Raw genomic sequence first — 15,065 nt, 5'->3', positions numbered from 1 at the left:
TACCCTATGCTGGGAGCTCTGGTAAGCGCTGTATACACACAGTCATCTCCTTTAGCTTAGATAAAAATCATGTGAGGTAAGTTGAAATGATGGTAAATTCCTAGTCTGCTCTAAAGATCCACTTGCCCTTCTGAGAGCATGGAGACACTTACAGGTGCCTCACACTCTCTGGTCGTGAGTATTAATATGATAGTTCACCTCTGTCTCTTAGCTTGGCCTGCCCCATAGTAAGTATTCAAAAAAAGTCGCCTTTATTATTACAGAAATATTATTGAACAAAAAGAATGCTATTCTTTGTCTTATTAGAACAAACAGAATATAGGAGATGATGGTTTGTAATTCGAGAGTGGCATTTGAGAAACTGAAATAAATTATACTTCTTTGGAGTTTCTTATATTGAGAGTCTGAACTGGATATTGAGTTGGTTTAAAATATTAACTTTGAAACCTTTAGAGGGAAATATTGAGACATTGGGGAAGAAAAAAGCTGACTAAATCTCTGACAATGCGAGATATGGAATTTCACGAGAAATTTAAATATAATTTCTCTAGAATACTTAATTATGGAGTGGTCAAAAGAGTAAACTTGTATGATTTCAGAATTCTTATTGAAAGTATAATTAATATTTATTTTAGTAAAAAGTAATGTTTTAGCATGCTCCAAAAAGATCAGTAATACTGCAAATTAAAAATACGATATTTTGAAGTATATATAAATAACCCACAAGCAAGTGCAGATATTCTGGAATGTCTTCTCTCTTTGGAAAAAGATGTTGCTCTGTGCCTGACTTCCTCCTCTGTTCAAATGGGACTAGCGCTACCTAGGGTTGTAGTGATCCAATGAGGGGATGTGTTTGTAAAAGATCTGTCAATTTTAAAACACTGAAAATGCAAAATATTATTGTTACTCATGTAGAGATCTGGAAATGCTCCTTCTGCCTGGGTGCTTTGGCAGGGCGAGAAAGCTGGCAGGTCACTGGCAAGTTGAAGGCAGATTTGACACTTTTTTTCTTTTTTGGCTGAAGCCTATCATAAATTGCCCTACTGTCCCCCGGATTTGATTACATTGTAGATAAAATTCTGTGTCAAATGTATGTTATGTTTTTAGATATGTCCTCTGTTATACAGAAAGCCTTTAAAGTCAGTGTTAATATCCTTCCCCAAAGCCAGGATTGTGACGGAAATCAACAAATCTTGAATTGTTCTTCTGTTTCCCTTTCAAAAGATTACTTCATTAAAGATATGCATACCCTTTTTCACCAAAATTAGACTTCCCGTTACCGTATCAAGCAGAATTCTTCATTAAAAATATGAATGTAGAAGAAATGTTGGCCAGCGAGGTTCTTGGAGACTTTCTCGGGGCCGTGAAAAACGTGTGGCAGCCAGAGCGTCTGAACGCCATAAACATCACGTCGGCCCTAGACAGGGGCGGCAGGGTTCCGCTTCCGATTAATGACATGAAGGAGGGGTAAGCAGACCTTTATCTCATTGCGTTAAATACGGATTTTTAAATATGGTGATCTTATCAAACTTGTTGTAGATGGAAGATGGCCGAATATTGTAAAGACGTGAAAACACTAGCAATTTTCTATATTGGCAAAGAGTTTACGTTAATGGTTCTTTATATCTGATGTTCCAGGTCCTGTGAAATCTAATTGTAGATCAGGATCAGCATCATAAATTATAGCACTAAGTCTCTCGTACCTTCCATAGAGAAGCTGATTATTTAGGGCCCTGAATTTCAAAGGAAATTGATGCCCCAGTTATCAGCTGCAGAAAGACAGTCGGACTGCTGTAACTTTATTCTAGGAAACTATTTCTTCGCCTTTAACATTCTTTCCACCATGTGTCGGTGACTGATGGCTGGGGTGGATTTGAAACCCATTCCTAAAGCCTGGCCTTGTCATTCACAAGCTGTGTGACATTGGGCAAAATGCTGCACTCCTCTGTGCCTCAGCTTCCTCTCTTGCCCCACTGGGGATTACATCCTCTCGCCACGTTGTTATGATGAAACGAGACAATGCATTTGAAAGGGATTTGCCTGTTCTCAAGCCTTACATACAAGACTTACACCCTCGTAGAGGTTAAGAGACACTCCTTATGCCTGGGTGAATTGAAAGGACCGAAGGTCAATGTTGAATCAAACTTGGATCTTTAATTTCGAATGTGTAGGTTGAGGCAGAGCTGCCTTTTTTTTAAGCAGTCCTACAAATGTATGAGATATGGAGTAAATCACATTTCGTGCAGCATATCCCTTTCCAACTCCTTCTTTGTCCATGTTCCTGGTAACGTTTTTATACGGATGATGTCTGGAATTAACTAGAATACCTGGATTAAGAAGAATTAAATTGAAGAGCAGCTTTAAAGGAGAAGTTTGTTGGAAATAAGGGAAAAGATCACAAATAGACATCGATGAAGTATGAGGGAGGAGGCAGAGGGGGATAAGGGATAAGCAGTCAGCTGGAAAGTCCAACTTACAAATTCCAGAATTAAACTGCACCTCGTTTGTTACAGTGACGGATTTTGAAGCCGGTCAAGCACACATAGAAGAGCTTTGAGGAAAACAGTTGCTTCATCTCTGTCTATCTGTTGGTTGGCTTTCTATATGAAGACATAATTCTAGAGCTTAACTTTTCACCTCAGAGTTGCACCGTGGTTCTCCTGCCCACTGAGTAATTAAACTCGCACCGTGGAAAGAGATGAACAGGGGTATCTTCCCTGAAAACGTTCTCCAAATATGGAGTCTTTTCAGCAGTTTCTTAAAGTAACGTGTTCCACGATAATTGTTAAAACAGTGACCAACAGATGCTAGGGGAAGCAGCATGAAACCAGGCATTGGTAGTTTCCCATAGCTGTGCTTTCTTTTGGGGTCACCCCTCCTCTAACCAGTAGCGCAGGCCCTACCCATGGAGGCACTTTTAGAAACAACTAAATAGAACTAAATAAGTCTATAAACCAAACTCTGACCTAAAACAGTGCTTCCAACTATGCTAGCCTGAGAATTGCCGCTAGAGCTTTATTAAAAATATAGATAGTTTCCTGGCCTCTGATTTCTACTAGAGATTCTGAATCTTTGAGACTAGGGCTGGGCCTGAGCATGTGACGCTAAAATAAGAACAGAATTTTTGTCCTACGAGTGCTTGTTAGAGAATTCAGTCATTAGCTGACTGACCCACAACACCTGCCAGATGGCGGCATGTGCTGTCAGCTCTTTGAGAGTCAGTCCCGTGGCATTTATTTGGACCTTGTTGTCTCAGATCCCTTCCCAACTTGAAATGCTTTTCTGTGAGTTTTAATTTAATGTTAAGCTGTAACCTTTACAAAGTATTCATATGATAAGTCTTTTAAAATAGCATTTCTGTAAATTGTACCCACTGCCAACTCTATTAGTCCAATGTCCCTCTATGAGCACCAATGAAATAAGACCCTACTTGAGTATAATTCCAGAAGAAAAATTTGTCCCTGGGGATTGTTTTGCTTATTTTCTTTAGTTGTTATATAATGTCCTGGTAACAAAAATAATTTTTTTTTTACCCCCGTTGCCTTAAATTTAGAAATAAATCCAATGCTGAACTCATCTCTTGTGCCTTCCTTTCTTTTTAATGGTGTGTATCATGATTCTTAATTCACGTAATAAACTTTTTGCTTCCGTACTTTCTTTTGAAAATAATGTGGGCTATATATCCCTTTAAAAAATGAAATAGTGAAAAGATCAAGAGAGAGAGTCAGAGGTAGCAAAGCCCTTACATCCCTTTCTTTTTCTGCAATTTTATTTAAAAGTGTATTCTTATACTGCAAAGTGTTAATTAAGCACCTAATAGTGAGTTCTGCTTAATACTTAGCGTAAGTCTCATTGTTTGATTTAAAAAAAAAAATAACTCCATTATTTCCTTTTACTCATGGAAGCCGCAGTCTAACTGCAGATTTTCCCCATTTGGTATATGTAGTCAGATAAACAGCGGATGACGAAGAGGGGCTCTCGGTAGTGGACCCTCAGAGTACACCTGCTGCCCTTCCACAGCCCAAAGTGCCATTAAATGTCAGTCATCCAGAACCACCCCCCCCGCGGCATCCCAGCTCCTCATCCTTCGTGATGTGCATTTTTTAAAGATCCTGCAAAACTCGCTGACAGCTATCAAACTTCTCCTAAATCTGACAGAAAACAATTATAAAGATTTACGTCAAAGTAAGTAAGCTCCCGCAAAGGAAGGCTGAGCCTCCTGAAAAGATTCCCTTTCCCTTGCCAGCCCCATAGCCCCAGGGCAGCCGTGCTCTCTCAGGGTGTGGTCTTGGTGCTGCTTTTGCTCCTGACACTGAGCCAGAGGCTAGGGACTCATGGATGCATTTAGCCTGGGATAAAGCTGGTGGAAAGAGGAGCAGGTTCATATTTCGTTCTAGGCATGGCATAGCTGCCAACCCAGGGTGAGTGATGTGGTGTAAATGGTAGCTATGAAGGGAATGATGGGGTGTGAGGATTAAAGAATATACTCACTTTTTATAAGAGATTGTCAAAGCTACCACTATTTCCTCTGGTTACCAAAGCGTGTGGCTCTAGCCTCAGTGAGCAACAGAGAATCCTAGTTTATTCTCTAGACTGTCTACAGAGTACTCCCTCTAATTAATTGTCTGCTTTTGCCCTATAAAGGCCTCAGTGAGAAGTTACAGTTGAGGAGGAGAATGTAAGTCAGTGGCTCCCAAATCCTGCTCTGACACAAGGTCATGATCCTGGGCTAGTCTATAGTGCTCTGCTGTATTTGTCCTCATGTTTGATGATTTACAGTATTACCTTTTATTCTTAAATAATGTGCCTCCTATATTTTTGGTGCAAATATCCTTTTATGGAATGATGGTGATATGAGATAGGAACTTCTTAAAAAAGCCTTTGATAAGGTAAAAATTGGAGGCCTATGTAAGTCCATTTTTATAAGTATAAAAATAAATATAAATAAATGAAATCCACGCAACTATATGTCTACTATCTGTTCTTCTAAGTTCTACACATAGGTTCATTTTTTTCTTTCATAGTTGAGCATTTGTTAAGTATTTTTTTTTAGGGGGGAATAGTGTATTAGTCTCTAGGGTACAGTGATTTAAAAAATACATTCTAAGCTCACAATCTGTTAGGACCAGGCAAGTAATCAGATAATTAAAAAACAGTGTTGTACGTACCGCAGTTGAGGTAGTCACAGAGAGTGCTCCTTCCCCACTTGAGGTCCCTGCCTGGAAAGGGTTCATGGAGGAGGTGAAGCCTGATCTGAGTTTAAAATACAGGTACAAATTAGCCTGCCTAAAAAATGAGAAAGGGTGATTCTAGGGAGAAGGAACAGTTGGGCAAAAGCCCTCAGGTAGGACAAAATCTGGTGGGTTTGGAAACCTACTTCATGTGGAAATGGGGGACAGGGACCCAGAAGTGATAATTACCAAGGATGCAAGACTAGACTGTGTCAGGCCTTGGACACCAGGAAAACTTGTTTGGATTTTATCCTGAAGCATTAGAGACCTTTGCAGAAAATGGTTTAAAGTTTTCATTTTATCAGGTGGGCCTGCTAAGCCCACCTCACAGTTGAAAGAATAAACTGAACCCAAATGCCTCCTCTCTGCAAGCAGGAGATTCCACTCCCCCGCCAGAATACCCCAGAAGGGTCGAGCCTTGTGTGCCAGTTCCTCCTGCTAAGATGGTTCATTCCTTCTCCAGTGGAGACGATTAAGCAAGCAGTCAAACTAGAGTCCAGAAGTGTCCTTTAGTCTTTGTTTTTTATTCTGTATTGTCTTTTATTTAGTTTTATTTATTCTTTATTTTTCACTTTATTTTTTGATTGATTGATTGCAGGAATGCACAGAACAAAGAAGTGGAGTGGGGAACAGAGGCAGGAATCATGGTGTGTTTTCTTTTAAGAGCTCAGGAGTTCCCAGGCAGCATGTAACATATATGGACACATTCTCCTCTTCTAAACTGTCTTTTATCTTCTATATACACAAAGTAAAGAGTAAAATACATTCATTACTTGGACAATTAGATAAATAATACAATCATTGGATCCATTTATCTGGCTTTTGCTGAACAAGGCAGCGTTTTGACTTAGATTTTTCACCCGTTCCTTGGTTCTCCACATTGTGTGCATAAAGGCTTCAGTAAGTATATTTTACCTCAAGGGAAATTGAGTTGCTCAGATTGGAATAACCAAATCCTTCATAAGTAGCAAGTTCTGTCCAGTGCACACCAGTTCCCAAAAGGTTGAGGTGCCATGTTTTGTTAACATTGCTTGAGAGTCTTGTACTTGATAATACGCTCCCATCTCATCTGTTTACACACATTTGAAAGTTTGAAAACATGTGGCTAAGGTCATAAAGGTAAAGATCATCCTCATTTCACTTAATAAATATTTTAAGTTTCTGCGTTTCAAAAAGCTAACTAAAAGGAAAGCAACAGATCATGAAAAGTAATTTTAGCATGTAGAGCCTACAGTTGTTGTTGTTGTACATGGCCTCATACAAAATTATTTTTAAAAAGCCAACATATTGAAACTCACTGGCTCTACAAAAGAAATAATAAATACACGTTTTTGACCTACAAAGCAAATCCAATGTCTGCTTCTCTTGAACATCATGTTTGTAGTCTGTTTGTGTTTTATTTATTAACTTATTTTCCCAGTTTCACTGAGATATAATTGACCTATCACACTGTATGAGTTTAAGTGCACAATATAATGATTTGATATGTGTATATATGCAAAATAATTACCATAATCAGTTTAGTTAACATCCATCACCTCACATAGTTATAAATTTTTTTTCTTGAGATGAGAACTTTTAAGATATACTCTCCTAGCAACTTTGAAATATACAATTGCTTGTTTTTAAACTGGTATAGTGCTTTTCATTCATTCATTCATTCAGCACATAGGCTCCTTGAGGACAGTGAGAAAGAATGAGTGTACACCCGGGGCTGTTGCATCACTCCCTGTGGAAAGTGATGGTGACTAGGACTAGGGTTGTAGCAGTGGGATGGAACAGAGTGGACAGGTGTGTATGAGAGTTCTTTCAGGGTAAATGTCAGAGACCCGTGGTGGATTGAATATGTGGGGAAAAGGACAGAAGTCAAAGATGATGGTGCTTGAGCATCTGGCCGTGCCAATCACTGAGAGAGAAGAAGATAGAGGAGGAACAGGTGGAGGTGGGGTGGGGTGATGATGAGCTCAGTTTGGAGCATATTAAGTTTGTGAAGCTTATGGATCATCCAAGTAGCGATGAAAGTAATTTGGCAGGATTTGTCAACTGTCATAAAAATGTTTCCACTTCTAGGCATCTCTTTTAAGATAGTAACTAAAGAATATGCACAGAGATAGTCTTTGCAATATTATTTATAACATCAAAAACTTGGAAACAACTTACATGTCCAACTCTGAAATAATGGCTGAATAAATCATGTACACTTAAAAATTACATTGCTATAAAACTACAATTACAAAGACTGTACAATATGGAAAATGCTTATGACGCGTTAAATGAAAAAGGATACAAAGTTATATCTTAGAGATGATTGCAATTAGGTTAAAATATATGCATTTGAAAAATATTCTACAAGGTACATTGGAAAATGAAAATAGTTATCTTGGTAATATAAATTAATTCTGTTTTTTATATCCCAAGTTTCATGTAATGTTTTTATATTACTTTTATAATTCGAGAAAAAAAAAACATTTCAAAGTACTAAAACTCTTATGCTTATGCCCATTTATGTTAACTTGAAGTGAATTAATTTGAAATCTTACTAATTATAATTGCAAATCAATGACATGTTAAAGCAAGAGGACTGTTAACAGTTGTAAGAAATACTCATTTTGTTTCTCTGTTTACAAATGTATTTCACAGTTATCAAGGAAAAATATGGTCTTGGGTGGGCAGTTAATAAGGGGATAGAAATTGACTTTATGTGAAGCTTAAAAGTAACCACTTGCTTTAAACGGACTATATTTATATTAACTGATTATCTAAATACCAGTGGTTTGTCGCATCTGCTTTTGCTTGAATTTTTAATATTTCATTTGATCTTTAATTTCAGTCTGTTATATACTGTCCGTCTCCCAAAGGCACCAGAGGTTTTTTTTTAAATATTCTTTCAAATGAATCCTAAGTCCAAATATAAATTTGACATAAAGAGCAACCAAATGAGTTTGTGTAATCATGCTCCAGGACACAGTTGTCAACTCAGGTTGTGACCTCATACTTAACACGGACATTTCTTTTAATCTTTGTGCTTCACTTTTATTTCATTTCATTTTTAAAAATAACAGCTTTATTGAGATATAATTCACATACCATACAGTTCTCCTATTTAAGTTATATAACTCAAAGGATTTTAGTTTATTCACAATCTTGTGCAATCATTACCACAATCAATTTTAGAACATTTTCGTCATCCCAGCACCCTCCTCCTATACCCATTAGTAGTCACTTACCGCCACCACCACCCTTAGTCCTAAGCAGTCACTATTTATTTGCTGTCTCTATAAATTTTCCTATTCTGGACATTTCATATGAATGGAATCATATAATATGTGGTCTTTTGTGACTGGCTTCTTTCACTTCGTTTTCAAGGTTCATTCATGTTGTAGCATGTATTGGTAGTTCGTTCCTTTTTATGGCTGAGTAATATTCTATTGTATGTATATTTCACCTTTTATCCATTCATCAGTTGATGAGCATTTGGATTGTTTCCACTTTTTGACTACTGTGAGTAATGTTGCTATGAACATTCATGCACAAATTTTTGTATAGACATATATTTTCGTTTCTCTTAGGGTATATACTTAGGAGTAGAATTGCGGGGTCATATGGTAACTCTATTTAACCTTTTGAGGAACTGACAAACTGTTTTCCAAAACAGTTGCACCATTTTACATTCCCACGAGCAGAGTAGGAGAGTACCAGTTACTCCACATCCCTGTCAGCACTTCCTATTATCTGTCTTTTTTATTATAGCCATCCTTGTGGGTGTGAAGTAGTATCTTGTTGTGGTTTTGATTTGTTTTGCTGATGGCTAATGATGTTGAGCATCTTTTCATGCACTTATTAGGCATTTGGATATCTTCTTTGGAGAAATGTCGATTCAGATCCTTTGCCATTTTTAAATTGGATTGTTTGTCTTTTTGTTGTTAAGTTGTAAAAGTCCTTTATATATTGTAGATACAAGTCCCTTATTAGATTTATGACTTCAAATATTTTCTCCCATTCTGTGGATTGCCTTTTCACTTTCTTGATGGTGTCCTTTGAAGCACAAGGTTTTTAATTTTGATCTATTTTTTTCTGTTATTGCTGGAACTTTTGGTATCATATCTAAGAAACCATTGCCTAAGCCAAGGTCAGGAAAATTTATGCCTGTTTTCTTCTCAGAGTTTAATAGTTTTAGCTCTTACATGTAAGGCTTTGATCTGTTTTAAGTTATCTTTTATATGGCGTGAGGTGGGGGTCCAGCTTCATTCTTTTGCCTGTGGATATCCAACGGTACCATTTATTGTAGAGTCTATTCTTTCCCCCATTGAATTGTGTTGGCACCTGTGACAAAAGTCAGTTTACTAAATGTAAGAGTTTATTTCTGGACTCTGAATTCTGTTCCATTGATCTACATGTCTATTCTTATTCTAGTGCAGTCACCCCTCTGTATCCATGAGTTTTGCATCTGCAAATTCAACCAACTGCACATGGAAATTTCACAGATAGGGAGGAATTTAATTGAGTTGTATCCATGGATGTAAAACCTATGGATATGAAAAGCCAACTGTATTCCTTGTACCATGCCATTCTATGTAACAGACTTGAGCATCCATGGATTTTGGTAACCATGGGGGTCCTGGAACTAGTCCCCCGTGGATACTCAGGGGTGTATACCCTCTGTCTTGATTACTGTTGCTTTGTAGTAAGTTTTGAAATTGGTAGCTGTGAGTCTTCCAACTTTGTTTTTCTTTTTCAAGAATTTGTGTGTGTGTGTGTGTGTGTGGCTGTTTTGGATCCCTTGAATTTCCATATAAATTTTAGGATTAGTTTGTCAATTTCTGCAAAGAAGACAGCTGGAATTTTGATAGGTTTATTTCATTTTGTGAGTAGCTATAGCATTGTCATTAGGAAAAGAAATAATATTTAGAGTAATTTCCTGGTTCTCTCTCTTCTTTTGAAAGGCGTATGAGATTCTCATCTTCTCAAGCTGCTCCAAGATGATTTAAATGCTATTATCTCTATCTTCTCTTTTATTGTTAATCTCTTATTAGTGGGGCAGGCCCGTGGCTGAGTGGTTAAGTTCACACGCTCCGCTTCAGTGGCCCAGGGTTTCACCGGTTCGGATCCTAGGCGTGGACATGGCACCGCTCATCAGGCCATGTTGAGGCAGCATCCCACATGCCACAACTAGAAAGACCCACAACTAAAATATACAACTATGTACTGGGGGGATTTGGGGAGAAAAAGCAAAAAAAAAAAACTCTTATTAGCCAATTAAGTAGAGTTCTTTCCTTCTAATTGCAGAGATACCAAAAAGAAGGTTTTGTTTGCCTAGATTGTGTTTACTAAACAATAGCTTTTCTCTTCTATTAACTTCTTAGATAAAAGATTGAGAGACCGTGTAATGAGAGACCTAACAGTAAGAATGTGTGCAGTAGAAAAGCTGACAGAACTTTGGGTAGAATAGCTCAGTCTGTCTAACGCTCCATACCTCCAGGGACGTAATTTCACTATCTTATTAAAATGAAATCAAATGAAGATTTATTACCAATAATTATTTATTTATTATTTTAGTGATAGCGTTATTTTTCTAAACAATTTAAGAATAATTTTTAAAGGTAAGTAATCTACCAAACATAGTAATCAGAGTATGAGACCTGTTTGTTTTGAATTAAAATAAATAGGATGGAAAAAGCTTTTAGAAATTAACGTAGAATTGCGAGAGTATCAGTTGCACCAAAGCACTCAGTAAATATTGGTTGAATAAAGGAAAAAATGAAAGGAAGTCCCTACATAAATCACTGTTTTGAAAGCCCATGCCTCAACCTTAGGGATGATTCTAGATAATCCCTCAATTCAAAAGGATAAATCCTGCTTTCAGGGTAGATTGTTTTTCAGTATTTCCAATTTTCTTAAAGGATAACCTGAGTTTCACATTTTTGCAGCGTTTATGTCATGGTTGGTGCCGATGTCCCATTTTCGTCTTGTTTACGAGAAGTTGAAAATCCTCAGAATCAATTGAGATGCAGTCAAGAAATGGAACCTGTAATAACATGTGATAAAAAATTTCGTACTCAATTTTACATTGACTGGTGCAAAATTTCATTGGTGAGTTTTTATTTTATTTTGTTTCTGCAGATATAATTAGAAGTGATGTGGCTGGAGATAACAATTGACTAAAACCTGAATTGCTTTTAGGAACAAATCCTGGGTTTACTTTATTAACTGCAGTTGACCTCCCTCGACTTTAAGGATTTGGCAAGCTCATTGACAGTGCATCCATTTAGGAAAGAGTATCTCCACTTTTGTACTCAGTCTACCCTTGATTAGTTGCTGGGGCCGGATTAGCTTGGCAGGTGGTCCAGATGGCCCCCCTGGACATCCAGGTGGCTGCTAAGTAGGGATAGAGTATGGAGTCAGTGTGACATGTGAAGAAAGTCTCAAATATGCTTCTGCCACCCTACTTTGGAAGGAGAGACTGGAGTACAATAATAAATCTGAAAATAAAGCAATATTGCTCTATGATTCAGTGTCTTGGAAACTCAAATTGTATGAAAAGTTCAAGGGATAAGAAACAATTCCTACTGAGGAAATTTAGAATCTCACCCACAGTCCCATAAATAATAAATATTTCTTTCTAAACCACTTTTTAGTTACTATGCTAAAAGACTTAGGAAAATGTGGGTAAGGTTTCATATATATGTAAGATATATATAATATTTTATATGAAATTTATATTATAGTTTTTCGTCCAGCTTTCTGTAAGATAGGAAAGTTGTTTTACTTGTGACCTTTAGATTTAACTTCTGTCAACTCTCGATGATTGGTGGTGAGTGAATTAGATCTAAGTTTAAAGTTGACATTTGAACAAAGTTATTGACACATAAACACAACTGTCACTTCATGTCTTCGCTAACCAGCTGCAGGCAGCTTTCCTGGATCCAGTGCGGGAGAACATGCTGCTCACGTTGCAGCTCTTAGCACCTGTGGCCCCTGGCCCTGGGCTCCTCTTTCCGTGTTGCTTGTGTCTTGGGAAAATAGTTCTCCTTTTTTGCCTTCTCAAATGAAGTAAAATTGTTAAGATGCTGGGGTTTATGTGTATTATAGATAAATGTTGAATTTGCAAAGCTCAGTATTTCAGTCATGGTGCAAATTGTGCAAGGCTGCGAGAGCCTGAGTGGCTGCCGTGAGAACTTCAGCGACTGCTTCTGACCCTGGTCAGCAGACGGTGGGCCCGGCACTGCCGTTCTGCTTGTGCTGGTGCTGTAAAGTGTTTATGTTTAGGGATATTATCTAATTTCTAAAGGTTTAAAAATGGCTTATGCTTTGAAGATTTTGGTTTTTGTGGTAAGACTTGATAAATGGAAAGGTTGGGATTTTCATTTTTTATTATTTATATGTCTCATCTTACCACAGAAGATTTCAGGAGGCTTAAATAAAAGGGTCAAAAAATAAACATAAAAACAATAAAATATAAAAGAAATGGAAAATCAGGACCTAAACTTTACAAAAAAGTAAGTTTAACGTCAAGTTTGACTACAAGCTTCCTAATGTCCAGGATTAAAAGAGGAAATTCATCAGTTATTTAGTTCTCATTCTTAAAGGGAGCAGAGAATCCGTTCCTTGGGAGAAAATTAAGTTTTTACTAGCACTGTATTGTTCACAAAATTCTTCAAGTAGAGTATTTTGGGAGAAGATTCTGAGAAATGCCACAAATAATTCTTCCTAGCCATTTTTTGTAGGGGGAGCAAATATAGTAACAGATTTCACATTGCTATTTTTGTGGTGTCCTTTAAGGAAAACCTTAGCGTAATTAAATGCAACTCTGTGAAAGCCGTTCAGTTAATGTGGATGTAAATTAATATAGTGCAAGTGTTGTGCATTTTTTGATCCTGAGATTGTTGTTGTTAGTGCCGTAGACTCCTAGTGACCCCGTGTACAGCAGCGCAGAACCCTGCTGGGTCTTTTTGTGCCATACTCTCACCTCTGGCTCCGTATCAGACAATGCTCCACTGCTATTCATAGGGTTTTCATGGCCAATCTTTTTCCAGAAGTGGGTGGCCAGGTCCTTCTTCCTAGTCTGTCTTAGTCTGGAAGCTCCACTGAGATCTGTCTGCCATAGGTGACCCTGCTGGTATTTGAAATACTGGTAGCATAGCTTTCAGCATCACAGCAACAGGCAGCCGTGACAGTATGACAACTGACAGGGGTGGTGTGCTTCCTTGAGTAGGAAAGGAACCTTGGCTGTGATGATGAGAGTGTTGAAGCTTAACCACTAGAAGGTCAGGGCTTGCTGATCTTAGGATAGAATTTAGTGAAACTATAGCCTTGGATGGGTTTACAGTAGTTCCTTAGACTATCTTCCCTGAAAACTACTTCTGTCAGCTAGATGGTAGAAAGATCAAGGTTATAATCATTTAAAGAAAAAATTTTTTTCCCTTTTCTCTTTTACTAACCTTAGAAACCACACCCCCACTCCTGGTTATCAGCCAGTTCACTGTTAACATCTGCACTAGAGGTTTGTCACTAGGAAACAAGAAATTTACACAGTAGTGTGAAGGACTTCTGCTTTGGAGGAAGGAAACTGGAAAAGAGCAACTGCACACACACACACGCATATTTATTATGTATTTAGACATGTCCAATGCATATCTGTTGTGGGAAGGTCATAGAAAGCAGGCCAACATAAACCCTTTAATTTATTACTTCTATTCATTACTTCTTCATAGTTCCCATAAATAATTGCAAGTTCAAGATGATAAACTAATTAGAAAAGATTGCTTTTGAGAAATTTGTCAAAGATTGTTTTGCTATGTCTAGATCTTAAACTTTTATAATGTTTGCAGCTGTTGATTTGATGTGTAATTGTCTTCTTTTGCATCAGGTTGATAAAACAAAGCAAGTGTCCACCTATCAGGAAGTGATTCGTGGAGAGGGGATTTTGCCTGATGGTGGAGAGTACAAACCCCCTTCTGATTCTTTGAAAAGCAGAGACTATTACACGGATTTCCTAATTACACTGGCTGTGCCCTCGGCAGTAGCATTGGTCCTTTTTCTAATACTTGCTTATATTATGTGCTGCCGACGGGAAGGAGTGTGAGTACTTTAAAGCACTAATGAAAAATTATAGAGCCTACTAAGATAACAACGTATAAGATTTCATTAAAAGCCAAGTTCCATTTAGTTCATAAAGCATTTTATAAATGAACTGAAATTGTGTTCAAGTCAAACTACAGTACTTTATTCCTTTAAAATGAATTAAAGTAGTTTTGAGTCTAATAAATCAAATTAGGGGATATAATTACTTTATTCAAAAATTATTAAGGCTAGATGTAAATTCATGCTGGCAAAACAGTCCCAAGAATAATTGAGGCTAAATATTTTGGTTATGCACGCCATCTTGTATGAGCAGAGACCTCGGGATCTATTGACATGGTAATTGCACTTTAAATAAATAAATAGTTTGATCAGAAGAGATGGTCAAAATTCTTCTTGACATTGTTTGGCTGTCAAACAGGGTAACAATCTAAATGTTTAAAATATATCTATAAAAACAGCAGTAAATTAATGAGAAGAAGAGTATAGTTTGAGTAATGAGTCTTCACTTCATGAATAGTTAGTACTTTCAGGACATCTATGTCAATTAAAATAATCTCCTGAGATTATCTGGAAGTCAGGGTAACAAAACAAAGGATAAAAAATTAATAAAGCAGCAAGTAACAAATTCTTCCATTTATACATGTAGCCTGATTTCATTATGTCATAGAATTTATTTCTAAGAGCTTAATTCTTAATCTCCATTTTTTTTCATTTTTCTGTGTCTTTCTCATCAGTATTCCATCTCTGTACGTG

General features: G+C 37.3%; 1 protein-coding gene across 16 annotated transcripts in view; it reads left to right on the top strand.

Moving 5' to 3' along the window:
- SGCE (sarcoglycan epsilon) overlaps positions 1-15,065 on the top strand; it is a 67,042-nt gene that overhangs the window by 37,820 nt on the left and 14,157 nt on the right. For all 16 annotated transcript variants that reach the window (XM_044767153.2, XM_070508519.1, XM_044767134.2 and 13 more), the window contains 3 exons: positions 1,269-1,467; positions 11,159-11,321; positions 14,098-14,309. In XM_044767153.2, coding sequence (XP_044623088.1) covers positions 1,269-1,467; positions 11,159-11,321; positions 14,098-14,309 — 574 coding nt within the window. The remainder of the gene's footprint in view (positions 1-1,268; positions 1,468-11,158; positions 11,322-14,097; positions 14,310-15,065) is intronic.

This window comes from Equus asinus, chromosome 1 (assembly GCF_041296235.1).
Source record: "Equus asinus isolate D_3611 breed Donkey chromosome 1, EquAss-T2T_v2, whole genome shotgun sequence".
Classification (NCBI taxonomy): domain Eukaryota; kingdom Metazoa; phylum Chordata; class Mammalia; order Perissodactyla; family Equidae; genus Equus; species Equus asinus.
The sequence above is the reverse complement of the archived record's forward strand: the minus strand, read 5'-3'. Positions and strand labels throughout refer to the sequence as shown.